This window comes from Schistocerca serialis, chromosome 8, assembly GCF_023864345.2.
Source record: "Schistocerca serialis cubense isolate TAMUIC-IGC-003099 chromosome 8, iqSchSeri2.2, whole genome shotgun sequence".
NCBI classification, from domain to species: Eukaryota; Metazoa; Arthropoda; class Insecta; order Orthoptera; family Acrididae; genus Schistocerca; species Schistocerca serialis.
The window spans coordinates 519,023,821-519,043,599 of NC_064645.1; the positions used below are offsets into that span (position 1 = coordinate 519,023,821).

Sequence of the window (19,779 nt, forward strand, 5' to 3'; positions counted from 1 at the left end):
CATTATTGTATACTTATTTTTGTTTATACTTCCATTACCCGTCCATCTGGTTTCTTGTACTGCAACTAAATCCATTTTATACCTTTCAAGTTCCTGTATGACATTTATCAGTGATCCTGATCTATAGAGACTTAATACATTCCATGTTCCCATATTCATAACCTTTAAATTTTGCAAGTTCGTCATCAAGTTTGGTGGCCCAGCATTCTTGTCATTCTGATTCGTAGCGATCCATTTTCTCCTACAGGATCTTGTGATAGGGTCGCTGGCCCTAAGCACAACCCCCAACCTGGAGGACCAGGGTCTTGATTTCGGGGATGCCTACCCCTAGAGCAGTTGCTTTCACTTCAGCTAACGAGCTTGCTCTGCCCGGCCTGTTGGTCCGCGGGAGGTATTTGATTTCCCTCCTACCACCCATATCTGGGAGGCGTTCCCCGATCCGCCACCTGGGGACGCGCCCTCTAGGAGTTACAGGCTCTCCCGAGGGTTTTCTGTGTTTTAAAGTTTCCAATTTTGTATTTGCTTCCTTTTCACTGGTTTAATATGCTATTCTAATTGTAAATTAAATATTCTAGTTCATCTACATGATGGGAAGCCTCCTTGATCGTGAAGTTATCAAAGCATCAGTTGAACCAAAATATCATAGACTGTATGATTTGCTACATTCTGAGCTGGATACAGTAAAGGTATGTACGTAGCAAGAGTTAAGAATATTTCTAACATGTGCAAAATAGTTTTGTTCATGGTGTTAAGCCACAGCGAAAAAGCTAGGAGATGTATGTCTCCACACCTACTCCAAAAACTAGTACTGACACACAAATGATCACGAAAGTGTATAATAGTAATACATGCACTTACAAATGAAATTATTGAGTTGTAAGCTAATAATAAATATATTGGTGGTGATCTACAGTTTCAAATATTGAAATTTATTCATGAAGTTCAACCTAACTGTAATAGTATAGATGTAGTACCTAAAGCAACAAATGAAAAGTTATGCCAGACCAGGATTCAAATCCGGGTTTCCAGCTTATCACAACTGGTCGCCTCACCACTTGGCTATCTGAGCACAGTCCCCAGACCAACTCAAAGTTCCACATGTCACAGACTTATATAACATAAGGCAAAGATCAACCTGTGATGAAAATCACGATAGTGTATGACACCTCCAAATATTGATTCTACAGCCCACAAGGAAAGCTCGAGGTGTGAGAGTGAGTAAAGGAAATTACTAATCTGTGTGACATATGGAAGTCTGGGTGGGTCCAGGAGGTGCTCATGTAGCTTAAGTCAGGGGTCTCCAAACGTTTTAGCCTAAGGGACACACTGGCTCCTCCACTGTGTCGCAAGGGTCAAGACCTAGCTATAGTCTTAAGTTTTCATGGGGCCTGGCACTCTAGTACTGCTAAGAACTCTTTCAGTACAATTCAGAAGTTAAGCACAGTAGTAAGCACATGGACTGCAGTGATAAGTGCGATCTGAAAAGCAAAATATGGTGGGACTAGTGTGTTTGTGATTACAGTTTCTTAGTGAAGATACAGTCATTTAACAATGAGTATTTAATTGAAATTGCATTAAAGATAAATCTGGTACAGTTCTTTAGTCAGAATCCTTGCTCTTAATACCATTAATTGGCATTATGTTGATTTGAAGTTGCATCCCCTATTGTGTGGATTTATGTAAATATGAAAAAAAACAGAAGACAGTGAGTGCAGAAACTTTAAAGAGCAATGGGGGGACAATACAAATATTTCATAATTGAGTCAAGTAATAGGGCAATGTGTATACTTTGCTGCAGAGCAATATTAGTTCAGAAAGAGTACAATATAAAACACCATTACAGGACTAAACATTTTCAGAGTTATTCCAAACTTACCATTAGGCAAAGGTGAGATATGTATATATGCATCTTTGAAAGACAGTTTAAAATAACAGCAAGTGTTGTTTAAGAAAGTAAATGCTGAGCAAGAAGAAGCATTTCACGCTAGTTTCCATGTGGATCACTCCATAGAAAAACATGGAAAACCATTTACTGACAGCAAATTCATAAAGGATTGCACGATTGCTGTGTGTGTCCAGAAAAAGCTAATTTATTTAAAAACATCAGTTTGTCAATGAACACTGTGGCTCAAAGAGTAAATTGTATTGCTGAAAATATATTAACTCAACTGTCTGGAAAAACCCAACACTTAGTGTGGTTCTCTTTGGGTCAGGATGAGCAAACAGGTGTTTCAGATAATGCACAGGGGTTAATTTTAATTCAAGAAGTGTATGAAGAGTTTCTTAATGCTTATAGCATTCACTGCATGACTATGGGAGAAGAGATTTTTAAAGGAGTAGAAAATTCTGATCAGAGAAACAACCTTCAGTGGAAAAACTTTGTGTATCACAACTGATGCTGGCAAAAATGTGTGGAAAAAATTAAGGTGTCACTCCTCCCACGTCAAAGGTGGTAGAAAATGACAGTGGATTGAAAACTTAAATCACACATTTCATCATTCATCAACAGTCTTTGTACAGAAAATGCTTGGATATGTCAAACATTTTAAAGCCAGTCATGTCAGCTGTTATTAACATTATACGCTGCTTAATCATCATCAGTCCTGCAAGTTTATTGAAGTGATTGTAGAAAATGACTTTTCGTGTTATGTAGCAGTACACTGGCTTACCTGTAGAAAAGCTCTAACACTGTTTATTTGAGCTCTGAACAACAATTGAAATTTTCTTTCATCAAATGAATTGTCCTCTGGCTGCGTTACAAAACAATAAGTGGTTATGGAGTTTATCATTTTATTTGGGTTTAACTAAACATGTAAGAGATGTTAAATTAAAAGTACAAAGAGGAAACCAGTTACTGCCTGATATGTACACTCCTATTAAGCCCTTTCAGCAAAAAATTGTTTTGTTTTCAGTCTCAGATGAATTAAAAATGTTTCATGCGTTTTAATTCATGACAAACACTCAGTCAGCAATAAGCAACTCCATTTCCAGTAGATTCCACAGCTGTAAGTTTGCATGCTTTAAAAATTAATTTTGAGCCTTAATTTTCAGATTTTGATGCAGTTGCAAGCATCAACATTTTTCAAAATCCTTTTAACACTGATGAAAATAGTTGATATGCATTGTAGTGATTTTTGTAAAGATAAAAATTTAAATTCATTAATACTGGAATTTTAGAACCTTCCAGTCACACAGTTTGATTAGTTCCATAAGTTTGCTCAGGCTCTTTTTTACTTTTGGGCCACTTATCTTTGTGAGAAAACATTCTCCAAAATTAAATATGCAAAAACTAGTTACAGATCTAGACTAATTGATGGGCATTTGAAGTCACTGCTGATAATTTCCAGTAATAAGCTTGATCCACAACTGTAAGCAACTGTAAGTTGAAAGTTACAGTTACATAATTCTCATTAATCATATTACACTGCTTAATTCCATTATGTGAATTGCATTTATGTGCCACTTCAGTAAGCAAATTTTCAGGAAATCTCCTACAATTAATTGCAAGCAAAATGTTCAGTTGCATTATATATGTCAATTAATGTGCATTGTAATTGCTCATAAAATAAAAATGACTAATTATTGTACATATTTTGTATGATTTAATGGCACTGTAAATTTATATGTGCAGTGTTACTCCACGTAATGAGCAACATCTGTTACTGTATTTTATTTGTAATTAACAGTCATTAACTGGAACACTTTTTCCATAGGAATCAATGTAGAGTGGGTCAATGAATGCCATTCCCAAAAAATATGTACTCAAACAGATTTATAATACAGCTTTATAATTTATTGTTTATAGTACAGTACATCCTATTTTAGGAGGAGGTTGCCTAGAGATATTTTTTACACCTGTGCTTCTAAATTTAGTGAAAAAGAGACATAGTGTTATAGTTAATTACATTCTTAACATGCTTAGCTAATGTATTATGGTTTTCTATTGAATTAATGTTAGTTAATAATGACAAATCAGAATTGGAGTTCATAAACAAATACTGCAAGTGAAAGGGTTACCATGTGCTGGTGAAGAAAAAAATGTTGCAACATCGATGCAGAGAATTTGCAACAAAAGAATTTGCAGCATTGTACAGAATCTTGAGCAGTGGTACTGGTGACAAAAACAGTGGAGCTAAATGGTTTGTAATTAGTACAACTGACTGGATACAGCATTGTCAAAGCTTCTGTTTTACAGAGCAGTAGTGAATAGTAGTACACATGACTTAATTTTCATTTATAAGAAGCCAAAGAGACCAATCAAGGTCAATCAAGGTCAGAAGGTGATTTTTGAAATGGTTATTAAAGCCGGAAAAAAATAACAGTAGACAGACTCTTTATGTCAAACATTGTTTGTTAAGCATTTCAATTTCTTACGTTTTCTTCTATTCGGTGTGTGAATAACTTGTTATGGGAGGTGCTTGAGAAGCAACTGTAATGAGCAAAATTATGGCAAGCCGGATAACTTGCATGTCTGGCCCATTACCGTGGGACATAATGTTGGTGTTCACAGGATGGTGTTGCCCCACAGGCTGTAGTTTGGAAACCCCTGGCATAAGTGATAAGGCAACTGCTCACAATAAGTGGTAAATTGAGTTCAAGTCCTGGTCTCGCACAAATTTTCATCTGTCGCTTTAGGTAGTACATCTTTACCTATTACATTTAAGTTTAATATCAGGAATAAATTTTGAAAATTATTTGTTTCTGGATGTGTGTTCATAGGACCTATTCTCTTTCTCCTCAAATTTTGTCTATTACTATTTCCTTTATCTGTCACATTACATACATCACTCCAGTCAGCCTTCTGTAAGGCTGCTAGTCCATTAATCGCTAACTGTTTCCCATAATGTGTCTACTTTGTGATCAAGTTTTCAAGTAAGTGCAATTCTATATCATAGCCAGAGAAGCCACTGCCATTAACTCAGTTTAGGTTCTTTCCAATATAAAAACCCTTAGATTTAGAATATTCGGCTTCATTTATTTTTTCTAAAGGTGTGATCAGACCTTGTGCAATACAGAATTGCACTTTTTCTTTCTTTTTTCTTTCCTTTCCTTTTCTTTTTTTTTTTTTTTCTTTTTTAAAAAGTTCTAAGTTCAGTGATTGTCTGTTTGCAGGCTAGATCAACATTTATACCATGTCTCTATGAATATGTAGTATTCTGCTTTCCTGTTCAGTATTGTGGGAAAATCAAGATCTGCTTTTGTCTGAATCTTTCTGAAAATCATTATTTAAATCTTCATAGACTTACCTTTTGCATTCCTTCATCTGCCAGTCTTCATAATAATGACTAACGATTCTAGGAATATTTGAAAATTTCCCAGTAGAAATCCATCCATCCATACATACATTAATATTTGTTCCATAGATCATGAATATGACATTTAGTAATGATGTGGAACGTGTTACTTTAACCTAAGTTTTGTTTACACAACATTTCTTTTCTTTTTTTTTTTTTCAGTCATCTATTGAGTAGGAGTTGTCATTCAGAAATTATTTTAAGTTGTTTATAAATGTTGGCTGGCTATCTGCCAGACTTTTAATGCTATTTGCCAAGTGACCGAAGATTTTTGTGGCAGCATGATTCACTTCTTTTTGTGCCAAAGTCAGATTTAACTCAGAATATTGAAGATCATCCTCTCTTCTGGTGTTGTAACTATGCACTTTGCTGTTATTTTTGAACTGGTATGGGTTATTAATAACAAATTTCATAAGTAAATATATGTATTGCAAAGGTGCTGTGAATAACCCAAGTTTCTTAAATAAATATCTGCAAGGTGATCTTGGGTGGGCTGCAGCTGTTGTTCTGATTATACACTTTTGTGCAATGAATACTTTTAGTGATGAATTACCCCAAAATATGATGCCATATGAAAGCAGTGAATGAAAATAGGAGTAGCAGGCTAATTTACTGATATATTCATCACCAAAATGTACAATAACTCAAGTAGCTGAACCTAACCATTTCAGCAGATCATCGATTTGTTTCTTCCAATTCAATTTCTCATCAATGTACACACCCAGAAATTTTGAATATTCTGCCTTAGCAACAGACTTCTGTTCATAGTATATTTTCATCAGTGTTGTTATACCATTTACTGTTAATTTCAGCCTTCTGCATTCTTCCCATTAAATATGAACAAAACCATTTGTGCACTGTCCCACTCATACCACAATACTTAAGCTTATCTGGAAGAATTTCGTGATTCACACAATCAAAAGCCTTTGAGAGAGATCAAAAAATGGCCCAATGGGTGATGTTCAGTTAGTCAATGCATTTAATATTTGATCAGTTGAAGCATATGTAGCATTTTCTGTTGATAAGCCTTTCTGAAAATCATTTGTTAGTATTTCATTTTCATAAATGTGTGATACCACTCTTGAATACATGAATTTTCTAATAGTTGATTTTTTTTATAGCAGCAAAGCAGCATTCATTCAGTTGTTTAAGCAGAATCTAATACAGTTTTATAATCTTTCATCTACATTTGCTGAAGAGGTAGGGACATCAGCTGATATACTATTGTTGTATAAAGTAACCATTTTTATCTTTAGTTTGGGATTAATTCCAAACATCACATACCATAACAAACAAATTGCTGTGCTCCTGCAAAGTATGCATGTGCATCATCAATGAATACTGTCACATACAGCTTTACCTTAACTGGAAAAATCAATCACAACCAAAATGAAGATATTTTGGTTGACATTGTCAGTTAACGTGAAATCATTCATGATAATTTTCCATGATAGTTTATATGTATACTTTGTGGGTGTATAGCAATATGATTGTCACAGTCCGCCTGCCTAGCTGGGTAGTAATGTGCTTACCTCCCTTGCAAGTGGGCCTGGGTTCGAGATTTTCTCTGCTTGGGAACTGGGTGTTGTGTTGTCATCATCATTTCATCCTCATCACTGGCACACAAGTTGCCCTGTGTGGTGTCGATTGAAATGCACCTGGCAGCCGAACTTTCCTGGATGGGGCCTCCCGGCCAACGATGCCGTATGCTCATTTTGATTGCCATAGCCTTTGTCTGATGATGAAGCATATGTGCTTTCAAATCTGTTGTAATAACTAATCACAATCAAATACAGCTGTTTTGAGTTAATTTATAAATAAAGACAATAAATAGTTATTCTACATATAAAAGTTTTATAGAAAAATATATACTGATGTTTTGAAAATACTGTAAACATTGAAATGGGTCAGTAATTAGAAGTGGTTTGCTTACCTACATTTGTGTAAATGAGTGATGTTATTAATTATTCAAGTCTTTCACAAAACTTATAATTCAAAAGCAGTCAAAAATCTCCATTCGTAAGTTGCTCAAGTTTTTCCTTACAGATAATATATTTATACAACAAGCGGAAGTTAAAGAAACACATGCCTATCCTATGGTAAATGAATTGGAAGATCACAGTGCACAGTTAGTCACATTAAGTAACTTAGCTCCACATATAGCTCAGAAACACTCACAAGGAAACAGTGAGGCTGATTAATGACCAAACACCTGAAGATTTTAAAGGAAGCCTGAAAATATTCGCAAGGGTGAAGTCTAGTGCTAATTTTAAATTCAGCAAATTTTCAAATGAATTTGTATCCATTTTAAAAGTAATTTTCCTAAAAATATAATTAAATGCAATACTGAGAACTTATTAAAGAAACTATGGCTCCTATATGTATCAGAATGCCTCCACAGTGAGAAAGAAACATTTTGAAAATAACAAGAACTAGTAATGACCCACAGATACTTTCATATTACCAACATTGCTGTAACATATACAGAAAAGTTGTAAAAAAAATCCAGGAGTATGCACATCTTGTCTGAAAGTGACAGATCAGACAATCAAATCAAATCTATGTGGAATATTGTTAAAAGAGAAACAGGGAGAGGAACCATGAAAGATGACGTTATTTCTGTTAAAGAGAATTGGAGCATAGTGAAAGATAAATAATGGTGTAGTTCCAAGTATACACTCTTGTTTTTCCATTTTAAGCCAATATTTTGTTAACCAAGTCAGTCATCTTCTTCAGGTGGTGTAATTTGTGCTATTGCGTGTCCTTACAGCTGGGATGCCTACCAGATTGTGAACTAGTGTTGGTTTCATGTTTGTGATGACCAGCAAGATCTTAATTAACTTAATGCCAGGCCCCAAGCTTTATGTAAATTGAAACTTCTGTCCCTGTTTATTAAATTTTCTGATATCTTCATTCTGATGGGCTCATTAATTATGTTATTATAAGTATCCCAGAAACTTGGTATATGCACCATGATACTGATCTCATTAATTTTATGATTATGTTCAAAGCAGTACGCAGCTGCTTGTCATTGATGATCATTGCCTCTCTCCTTGTCAGCTATGACTATCTGTCATTCATAAACATGTCACATTCACATGGAATGCAGTACACACCTAGCTTTCAGTCACCTAGATAATCTTTAACATGACAAACGAGACTTTTTTATCTTTGCTAATTGGAGCAAAAGACACATGCCATTTTTCTGTAGGAGCCCACCAATCTATTGAATACTGTGCCAACACATAGTAACTCAACAATTCTTGGCTTCTCTTTTTCTGTCCCAGTATCGTCCTCTTTTTCAGGCATTCTTGATTTCAACTGCAATGTCCACTCAATATGATAATCTGAGTGCCCATTTCTTCAGATTACCATTCGGTAATTGTTGCACCATACACAATCATTAACCCGGCTCCAGGGAGGTAGGGTGCCCTTCCCTATTCCTCCACTGGGGTAATTCCTGTCTGGCGCATCCATGTCGCGGGGGTGGGCATCCTACACTTCAGTAGGCCGGAGTGCTAGGATGGCTGAGTTCAGGCAGGGACCCAATCCCATGGGATATAACACGGAACCCATGCCCAGGGTTACGGGTAAAGACCTCAATGGCAGCAACGGCGGAGAAGGAAGACTTCGGAACGACGTAGCTGGCAGATGAGGCAACACTACTTTCTGGGGATTAAATGAGAAGGGAACCACAGCCTAGTGGTGGAGGAGACTAAAAAATAACCTAAATATTGGCACCCTTAATTTACTAACCCTCAATGGAAAAATGGAAGAAATGACAGATGTACTAACAGAGAGGAAGTTAGATAATTGGGATTATGCGAAACAAAGTGGAAGGGAAAGGTGAGAAGAATTTGAGATGAGGAGGAAAACTGTACTGGAGTGGGAATAACAGGTCTGGAAGAAATGGTGTGGCAGTGATGGTGAATAAGAATGTACAAAGCTGTATTGAAAGTGTGAGATATATATCAGACAGGGTCATAATCTTAAATCTGAGATTCCAAAAAGAAACACTAAAAGTAGTCCAGATTTATGCACCTCAAGTGGGATGTAGCGAAGAAGAGAAGATGGACTTTGAAAATGTGTTAGAAAACCATATAGGGAGTGCTAATATAGTGATGAGAGACTTTAATGCACAGGTAGGCAAAGACAGATAGGGATCTGAGCAAGTATTGGGATGTTTTGGATGTGGAGGCAGAAATGAAGAAGGGGAAAGACTCCTGATTTGTGCCAGAGGAATGGAATGAAAATAGCAAACAGCTGGTTTATGAAGGGAGAAAGTCATGTTATCACCAGATACAGTTGGGATGGAAGAACCAAGAGTGTAATTGATTATATTCTAGTAGATAGGGAATGGGGAGAGAAAGTAACAAATGTGAAGGTAATTCCAAGTGTGAGTGCAGATGGAGACCATAGATTACTGGTGGGACAATGGAAAATGAATCAGTGTGTGAAAAATAGAAAACAGAAGAAAGTGATGAGGATATGGGATTGGAAACTGAAGGAGAGTGAATGTGCTGAGAAGTACAGAGAACTAATTACACAAAAATTTCCAAAAGAAGTTTTCTGCGCTGTAGAAAATGAATGGAGTTTATTCATAGACACTTTAGTCGAAGCAGCACAAAAAGTATGTGGTAGAACATCTGAAAAGGAAAAAGTAAGACAGACAAGTTGGTGGGATGATACCACAATCCTAGCAGTTAGAAGAAAAAAATGGAGCATGGAGAAAGTGGTGGAAAACTAAAAATGACAAAGACCATAAAAGATATATAGAGGAAAATAAGAACTGCAAAGAAATAGTGGAAACAGCAAAGAAAAAGGCATGGGGAGAGTTTACAAAAAAAAAAAAAAAAAAAAAAAACTTGAAGATGTGAAGAGCAATAAGAAAATGTTCTATAAAATGATGAAAAATAAAAGGAAGGCTTCTGATGTACCAGTGAAGATGGAAACAAAGGACAGTACTGTGATTGAAGATCCAGGGAATATAAAACATCTCTGGAAAGAACATTTTAAGAAGCTGTTAAACGCTGAGGAGCAGGTACATGAGGAAACATGAAATAATGGAGAAATTGAGAGAAGTTGGGAAGCAGAATTTAGGACAAATTACACGGGAAGAAATGGAAAAAGCTGTGAAGAAGATGAATGGGGGAAAGCCCCAGGACCTGATGAAGTATCACTGGACATGATAAGAGCAGCAGGTCCAGTGGGAATGCAGTGGCTGTATAGAGTACTATCAAGCGTGTGGAGAAATAGTACAATACCTGGAAAATGGAGAACAAGAGACATTGTTCCCATCTCCAAGAAAGGTAATAAAAGACTTTGTAAAAACTACAGAGGAATAACCCTTATGAGTCATACAGCCAAGATTTTTGAAAGAATTTTACTAAATCAAATAAGTGAAAAGATAGAAAAGGAGCTGAGTGAAGAACAGCATGGGTTTAGGAAAGGAAGAAACACGATCGACCTGATATTTTCTATCCGTCAACTTCAACTGATGGAAAAAAGTTGGGAGTATAACAAAAGGGTGATAATGGTTTTTATAGACGTAGAAAAGGCATATGACTCAGTTAACAGGGAAGGACTCTGGAAAGAAATGAAGAAGATAGATATAGAAGATGGATACATTAATGTAGTAAAGACAATGTACAGAGGACACAATTGTAGAATTAGAACACCATTGGGGAACACTGAATACTTTGAAATAAGACAAGGACTTAAGCATGGAAGTATTCTATCTCGTGCACTTTTTAATGTTGTAATGGAGGGAATGAATAGGACAGTTAAAGATATAGTAAAAGAAAAAGACAAAAAGATTATTTTTGAAGATGATATGGTAATATGGTAGTCAGATGTACAGTTACAGCTTGATGCGTGAAAGAAAATAATGAAAAGGTATGAATTAAAAATAAATAAAGATATGAGTGAAGTAATGTTATTTGGAAGAGAGAAAGGGATCAATAAAAATATTACCTTGAATGGAGAACCCTTCAAAGTGGTAGAAAGTTTCACTTATTTAGGGAGTGAAATATCTAGAGATGGAAGAATAACTAACGAAATTAATAGGAGATTACAGAAGAGAGGCAATTTCTACCAAACAATAAAACACCTGGTTAGGAATAAAGAAGTTTCAAAAAAAGCAAAACTCCTTATGTATAAGAATTATTACTTCCCTATTGTCACCTATGGTGGAGAAACATGGAAATGACGGAAAGGGACTGGAGCAGACTGCAAGCAGGGTAAATGAAATTTCTCAGAGCAGTTAAAGGAAAAACAAAAATGGACAGAGTAAGGAATGTAGGGCTTAGAAAGGACCTTAAACAAGAAAGTATGAGAGAAGATACTTTCTTGTATGATGTATGAGAGAAGACATCAACAAAAGCAAAACGAGGATAATGGAATGTAGTCAAATTAAATCGGGTGATGCTGAGGGGATTAGATTAGGAAATGAGACACTTAAAGTAGTAAAGGAGTTTTGCTATTTAGGGAGTAAAATAACTGATGATGGTCGAAGTAGAGAGGATATAAAATGTAGACTGGCAATTGCAAGGAAATCGTTTCTGAAGAAGAGAAATTTGTTAACATCGAGTATAGATTTGAGTGTCAGGAAGTGGTTTCTGAAAGTATTTGTATGGAGTGTAGCCATGTATGGAAGTGAAACATGGACGATAACCAGTTTGGACAAGAAGAGAATAGAAGCTTTCGAAATGTGGTGCTACAGAAGAATGCTGAAGATAAGGTGGGTAGATCACATAACTAATGAGGAGGTATTGAATAGGATTGGGGAGAAGAGAAGTTTGTGGCACAACTTGACTAGAAGAAGGGATCGGTTGGTAGGACATGTTTTGAGGCATCAAGGGATCACAAATTTAGCATTGGAGGGCAGCGTGGAGGGTAAAAATCGTAGAGGGAGACCAAGAGATGAATACACTAAGCAGATTCAGAAGGATGTAGGTTGCAGTAGGTACTGGGAGATGAAGAAGCTTGCACAGGATAGAGTAGCATGGAGAGCTGCATCAAACCAGTCTCTGGACTGAAGACCACAACAACAACAACAATGAGAGAAGAAATTGAAAAAAAGAGATTAAGATTGTATGGGCATGTTAAGAGGATGCATGGGCAGAGACTCCCAAGAATTATGGAAGAACTAAAGATGGATGGGAAATGACCTAGAGGGCGCCCAAGAACACAGTGGAAAATGGGAGTGAGAATAGCTGTAGAAAGGAGAGGTGTGACCTGGCAGCAAGTAGAGGAAGAAAAGTGGTGGGAGGACCGAGCCAAATGGAGAGGACTCATCAGCACCCAGACCCAGCAGTAGCTGGAGCGGAATTCTGATATAGATAGATAGACCATTCGGTGTTGTAATTCTTCAGTAAGGCTCTTCTTACCTGAAACTGTTCAACCTCTATGGACCAGAGTCTTTAGCACTGAATATCTGTGTGATGAATGGTGATGGCTTGAGGTGTGAGAATAGAGATCAGTGTGTGTGGATTTTTTATATACACGTAGGTGACAAAAATCTTAAGATACATCCTAAGATCATGTTGGGTCTCCTTTTGCCCAGCGTAGTACATTTAGTCGAAATGGGAGAAGCATGTAATTGTGAACGCGTTACTGGTGCAAGATTTTGTGCTGACCTGACCTCTCAGTTATGTCTGGTGGGATTCATGTCAGGCAATCTGGGTCTTTAGATCATTCGCTTGAATTGTCCAGAATGTTCTTCAAACCAATCACAAACAATTGTGGGTAAATGACATGGTGGCACATTTACATCCATAAAAATTTCACTGTTGTTTGGGAACATGACGTTCATGAATGACTGCAATTGGTCTCCAAGTAGCCAAATACCCAGAGGACTTACCGTATTTACTCAAATCTAAGCCGCACTTTTTTTCCGGTTTTTGTAATCCAAAAAACCACCTGCGGCTTAGAATCGAGTGCAAAGTAAGCAGAAGTTCTGAAAAATGTTGGTAGGTGCCGCCACAACTAACTTCTGCCTTCGAATATGTGTAGCGCTACACAGGCATGGTTTGCAGGCACAAAGATAAATACTGGCGCCAAAACCTCTGTGTCAGTAAAAAATTAAAAAAAAGGTGGAAGACGAGCTTTTTTCTCCGCCCCGAGTTTCGACCGCTTCATTTTCATACATTATCCAACAAGTAAATACAAATTCCGTATTGTTCATCTTCGAATGTAGCAGCATTTCAATGTACTATGAAAATCCGACTGGCAAGACTGTTTGGGATGTTTGTCAATATGGCCAACTCTACGTTCTGAATTGTTTCCTACCTGTGAGAAGAGATGGTTCCTAATAGGAACTTCTATGAATTGTGAATCACACGCAGTATTCTCTTCACCAGAAGAATAATATGAATATAAACATTTTGCCATGCATTCTTTTGTATTTGCTGCTATCTCATTTAAATCCTGTCTGCCTAATAAACTACAAAACTAGAGTGAGACAACAACAAACGCGGAATAATATACATATCATGTCATGTTTATATTCGTATTATTCTTATGCCTAATAGTGATACAGTCAGAATTGAAGCACGGCAATTGACTAGCATTGGAGGGCAGCGTGGAGGGTAAAAATCGTAGAGGGAGACCAAGAGATGAATACACTAATATACATATCATGTCATGTTTATATTCGTATTATTCTTATGCCTAATAGTGATACAGTCAGAATTGAAGCACGGCAATTGACTAGATTTTTAAATCTAAGATGACTAATTTCTGTGCAGAATATAATGTACTAAAGAGGCGTCTGCAAAGATTTTCAAACGGAGAAAAATTTTCACCAAACTCCCGTTCAGAACGTCTTCAATCATACGCAGCCTATTATTTGGTTCTTGTTGATCATTATCAAAGAAAGCAGCAGTGTAAGTAACAACAAATAGCAGTATCTTGCCACTGTTTCGATAATGAGGCAATTCCTCTCTCTCTCTCTCTTTCTCTTTTTAAAATTGTAAGCGGCGGTAGCGTGCACAAAACCAAGCCATGCCGCGAGCGGCGACAGGTCGTAAACACTCATTATCAGAATGCGACAAACAATGCATGACACAGTACAGTAATGCATTTTCAGCTTAGAGTGACGTAAACACCTATAACAAAGAGAACGGCACTTATCAGATCAAAGAAAAATAAGCAATCAATTCAAACCAGACGAAGCATGTGAAAAAGGAAGGGTACTTGTATAAATACGGATGGAGCGACTGATGCATATCAATGGCTACCTGGTACAGCTTAACTGCTAAGCTTATGACTTGAACCAAACTACTGTAGCTGTATCGTCATTTATTCGACCTAAATTGTGTCTCATATTACAATGGACCAACTTTGTTTCGATTTGGATGTGTGGCCTAAAACTTTTCTCTCCTCTTGAATTTTGAGTCTCAAATTTCAGGTGCGGCTTAGATTCGGGAAAATTTTTTTCCTTGATTTCGAGTCTCATTTTTCAGGTGCGGCTTAGATTCGAGTGCAGCTTAGATTCGAGTAAATATGGTAGTCTATTCCATGTAAACACAGCCCACACCATTATGGAACCACCAGCAGCTTGCATAGTGCCTTGTTAACAACTTGGGTCCATGGCTTCATGGGGCCTGTACCATACTCAAGCCCTACCTTCAGCTCTTACCGACTGAAATCGAGATCCATCTGACCAGGCCACAGTTTTCCACTCATCTGGTGTCCAACCAGTTTGGTCACGAGTACAAGAGAGGCACTGCAAGTCAAGTCATACTATTAGCAAAACCACTCACGTAGGTCGTCTACTGCCATAGCCCATCAACTTAAAATTTTGCTGCACTGTCCTAAAGAATATGCTCATCATACATCCCACATTGATTTGTGGGATTTTTTTAGCCGGTGTTGCTTGTCTGTTAGCACTGACAACTCTATACAAACGTCGCTGCTCTTCGTCATTAAGTAAAGGCCTTCGGCCACAGTTTTGTCCATGGTGAGAGGTAGTGACTGAAATGTGGTATTCTTGGCACACTCTTGACACTGTGGATCGCAGAATATTGAATTCCTTAACAATTTTCCAAATGGAGTGTCCCATGCAGCTACCATTCCATGTTCAAAGTCTGTTAATTCCTGTTGGAAACATTTCCACATGAATTGCCTGAGTAAAATTGACAGCTCTGTCAATGCACTGCTGCTTTACACCTTGTGTACACAATACTACTACCATCTCGATATGTGCATGTCAGTATACCTTGCCCTTTTGTCACCTCAGCGTACACTGTGACCCAGGGATCCGTCTAGTCTTCTCTTAACTAACAAGTTGAGGAAAGATAGCTGGTCTTCTTTTTCAGGTTGCATTGTGAATTTTATATTATGGTAGATATAGTTTAAATTTCCAGAACTCTTTGATATATTTCAGTCTACATGAACACGCCACAAACGTGTTGTCTACATATTGATAGAAACACTTTGGTTTGACTTGGCAGATTTTAGTGTCTTTGCTTCAAGGTGTTCCAGGTATAGTTTTGCCATGACAGTCAGTAATGGACTGCCTATCACCATGCCATCTGTTTCTAATATTTTCTGGTGCATAGGAAATAACTTGATGTTAGAATGTACGTAAAAATTGAGTTATGCTAGTGCCAAACTTTTGTGCTGTTAGTTGCAAGGGTTCAGAAAGAGAGACTTTCATAAAGAGGGAGACTTTCTGAACCCTTGGAAATAATTGTTAAAAAAAGAGAAGCATAGACATGAAGTATTGTTTTTATGGAAGTTAGTTATTGGTTTTGCACAAATGTGATAACTAAAATTTGGAAAAAATGCAGCTCATACAGTTTTATGCCATCAAAAACATCAAACCTCCTATTAACACAGTATACCAACAAGAAATGATAAACAGGGTAGAAAGTTCTAAGTTCTTAGATGTGCATATTCATGAAAACTTAAATCTGGAAAAACCATTTAGAAGCCATGCTAAACCATTTAGTGTCAGCTACTTTTGCAATAAGAATAACTGCCAACTTTGGAGATATAGAAATCAATAAGTTAACATATTTTGCATATTGTCATTCACTGATGTCATAAGGCAGTTGTTCACAACCAGAGGGTAACTACCCCCTGAGAGGTAAAATGAAATCTTCTGGGTGGTAAAAACTAAATGATTAGATTCTGTTTCAGTCATGAAACTAAATTATTTTTGAAAGTTCATTACTATTACCACAATTTTGTAAGGCTCTAATATTGATTATATAAGTTTTCAATAATTACTTTATCTCAATTAGTAACATTAATGCAGTGGAGGTTACAGGTTCCTCACATAGTACACCCATTACACACACATGTTGTGCTTTGTCTCATGCATCACTGATGATAAAAATGAGACATATGCATTGTTGTTGTTGTTGTTGTGGTCTTCAGTCCTGAGACTGGTTTGATGCAGCTCTCCATGCTACTCTATCCTGTGCAAGCCTCTTCATCTCCTAGTACCTGCTGCAGCCTAGATCTTCCTGAATCTGCTTAGTGTATTCATCTCTTGGTCTCCCTCTATGATTTTTACCCTCCATGCTGCCCTCCAGTACTAAATTGGTGATGCCTTGATGCCTCAGAACATGTCCTACCAACTGGTCCCTTCTTCTAGTCAAATTGTACCACAAACTCCTCTTTTCCCCAATTCTATTCAATACCTCCTCATTAGTTATGTGATCTACCCATCTAATCTTCAGCATTCTTCAGTAGCACCACATTTCGAAAGCATATATTCTCTTCTTGTCTAAACTATTTATTGTCCATGTTTCACATCCATACATGGCTACACTCCATACAAATACTTTCAGAAACGACTTCCTGACACTTAAATCAATACTCGATGTTAACAAATTTCTCTTCTTCAGAAACTGTTTTCCTTGCAATTGCCAGTCTACATTTTATATTCTCTCTACTTCGACCATCATCAGTTATTTTGCTCCCCAAATAGCAAAACTCCTTTACTACTTTAAGTGTCTCATTTCCTAATCTAATTCCCTCAGCATCACCCGACTTAATTCGACTACATTCCATTATCCTCGTTTTGCTTTTGTTGATGTTCATCTTATATCCTCCTTTCAAGACACTGTCCATTCCATTCAACTGCTCTTCGAAGTCCATTGGTGTCTCTGACAGAATTACAATGTTATCAGTGAACCTCACAGTTTTTATTTCTTCCCCATGGATTTTAATACCTACTCCAAACTTTTCTTTCGTTTCCTTTACTGCTTGCTCAATATTCAGATTGAATAACATTGGGGAGAGGCTACAACCCTGTCTCACTCCCTTCCCAACCACTGCTTCCCTTTCATGTCCCTTCACTCTTATAACTGCCATCTGGTTTCTGTACAAATTGTAAATAGCCTTTCGCTCCCTGTATTTTACCCCTGCCACTTTCAGAATTTGAAAGAGAGTATTCCAGTCAACATTGTCAAAAGCTTTCTCTAAGTCTACGAATGCTAGAAACGTAGGTTTGCCTTTCCTTAATCTTTCTTCTAAGATAAGTCGTAGGGTCAATATTGCCTCACGTGTTCCAACATTTCTACGGAACATATGCATAATAAATACTAAATATCTCGAGAAAATATCTTGTCCAAGTTGTAGGTAGTACCTGCGGTAGTCCAGAAATCACTTCATTACTCACTTTGTAATTGACAGCGCAACACAGCAGTAACTACATAAGAGCTAGTCTAGTGCTGTACACAGTTTTATTATTATTATTATTATTATTATTATTATTAGAGTGGTTAGACACAAAGCATTGACAGCCAGAAATCATCCAATTTCTGCCAGTTCAGCAGTAAGGAGTGCAGCAATGGAGTGATTTACAAACAATAAATACAGAGCACACATCTGAAATACTTTGATTTTATTTAGGGTTGCAGTGTGCAGGTCAAGGAAGTGCCACATTTAAAGGAGTAATGCAGGGGAAGCATGTTTTGTAGCAAGTTTGTACTCTCAGTGTGGATAGTTAGCTTTCTTTTCTGAGGAGGAGTAATGGGTAGCACCTGTGATGCTCCACAATTTCCTTCATCATTCATTCTAACACACACGCACACACACACACACACACACACACACACACACACACACAAAACTAAATATCAATAATGTAGGAAAAACCAGATTGATACCTACCATCAAGAAGACATGTTAAGTTGCAGACAGGCTCAAATAAGACACTTCAGCTGCAGCTTTCGTCAGTAAAAGAGAGACACACACACACTATTCATACACACAACCAAGCGCACCTCATGCACACACGACCGCCAGCTCCAGCGTCTCAGGTTGGCATTCTGCCTCTCTTTTCCTGATGAAGGCTATGGCCAGAAGCATTATGTAAGTGTAGTTTAATTGCACCTGTCTTCAACTTAAACGTAAGTGTACGGTAAGTAGCAATCTGTCTTTTCCTACAATGTCGATATTCCTACCTGGAGTTTCCGTTGTTTGATTTTGCCAAACTAAATATTGCTGCTCTTTCATCATTTAAAAAATAAAAGTATTCCTAGAAAAGTCTTTCATTCTACAGTTTGGTGACAATGTGGGGGAGGGAGGGGGGCAACAGATGGCAGGTGGGAGGGTGGCGGAGGGAGGGTAGTGGTGCCAGCTAATGTCTGATTGCACTTGGGAGTAAGGGTCTAACACAGATTGGGAACCACTGTTTTAAGGGATAATATACTGGGATGACTCCTCACTAAGGCAAGAAGTGTTCATTACACAACAGACAGTAATTATGTAGGGTTCACTTACATGTATATTACATACACCCCTTTAAGCAGCTGGGAATGTTAACCACAGTCTCACAGTACAATTATTCATTTGTGAAGTGTGTTATCAACAATCCATCTGAGTTTGAGAGTAAAGGAGGTATTCACAAGTACAACACTAGAATGGAAAATCTTCATTGCCCTTTGGTGACTCAAAAATCTTTGACCATGTTCCATGGAAATGGCATGTCTGAGAGGTAACAAAAGTGATTTCAAATCTAGATTAAAGATGTTTCTCAATAACAATTCTTTCTGTACCATAGACGAATACCTGAACAGAAATAATTAGCCATTAATAGAGAAAAAATGTCTAACATGTAGCCATATTATTATTTTTTAACTATGTTTTCTATGTTTGCTTAATTGATATGTTTGATATAATAATGTTTATTGTGATTATGATCTATTGAACACGTAACTAACTATAGTGCTATTCCAGAACAATAGTGTTTGTGCAGTTCGATGATTGGACGGGGTTTGCATTGTTGCTAGTTCCCAGCACTTGAAGAAAGTGTGTATGCTGCAAATTATGTCTCTCAGTTGTTATATATAATTTTTTGCTTACCATCATCATCAGCAATAATGGCTCACAACAAATGGAATAAAAATTCACTAAATAACTCACTAAGATTGCATTTAATGCTTACATTGGCAGCAGTATTCATAGCAGGGCAATCAAAACACCAAATACTACTGAACATGCACTGGCTGTGAGGGAATGAGTGATG

General features: G+C 37.2%; 1 protein-coding gene across 1 annotated transcript in view; it reads left to right on the forward strand.

The window, feature by feature from the left end:
* Window positions 1–587: 587 nt before the first annotated feature.
* Window positions 588–19,779, forward strand: part of LOC126417102 (dynein beta chain, ciliary-like) — a 739,775-nt gene continuing 720,583 nt past the window's right edge. The window contains exon 1 of the mRNA XM_050084997.1: window positions 588–686. Coding sequence (XP_049940954.1) covers window positions 588–686 — 99 coding nt within the window. The remainder of the gene's footprint in view (window positions 687–19,779) is intronic.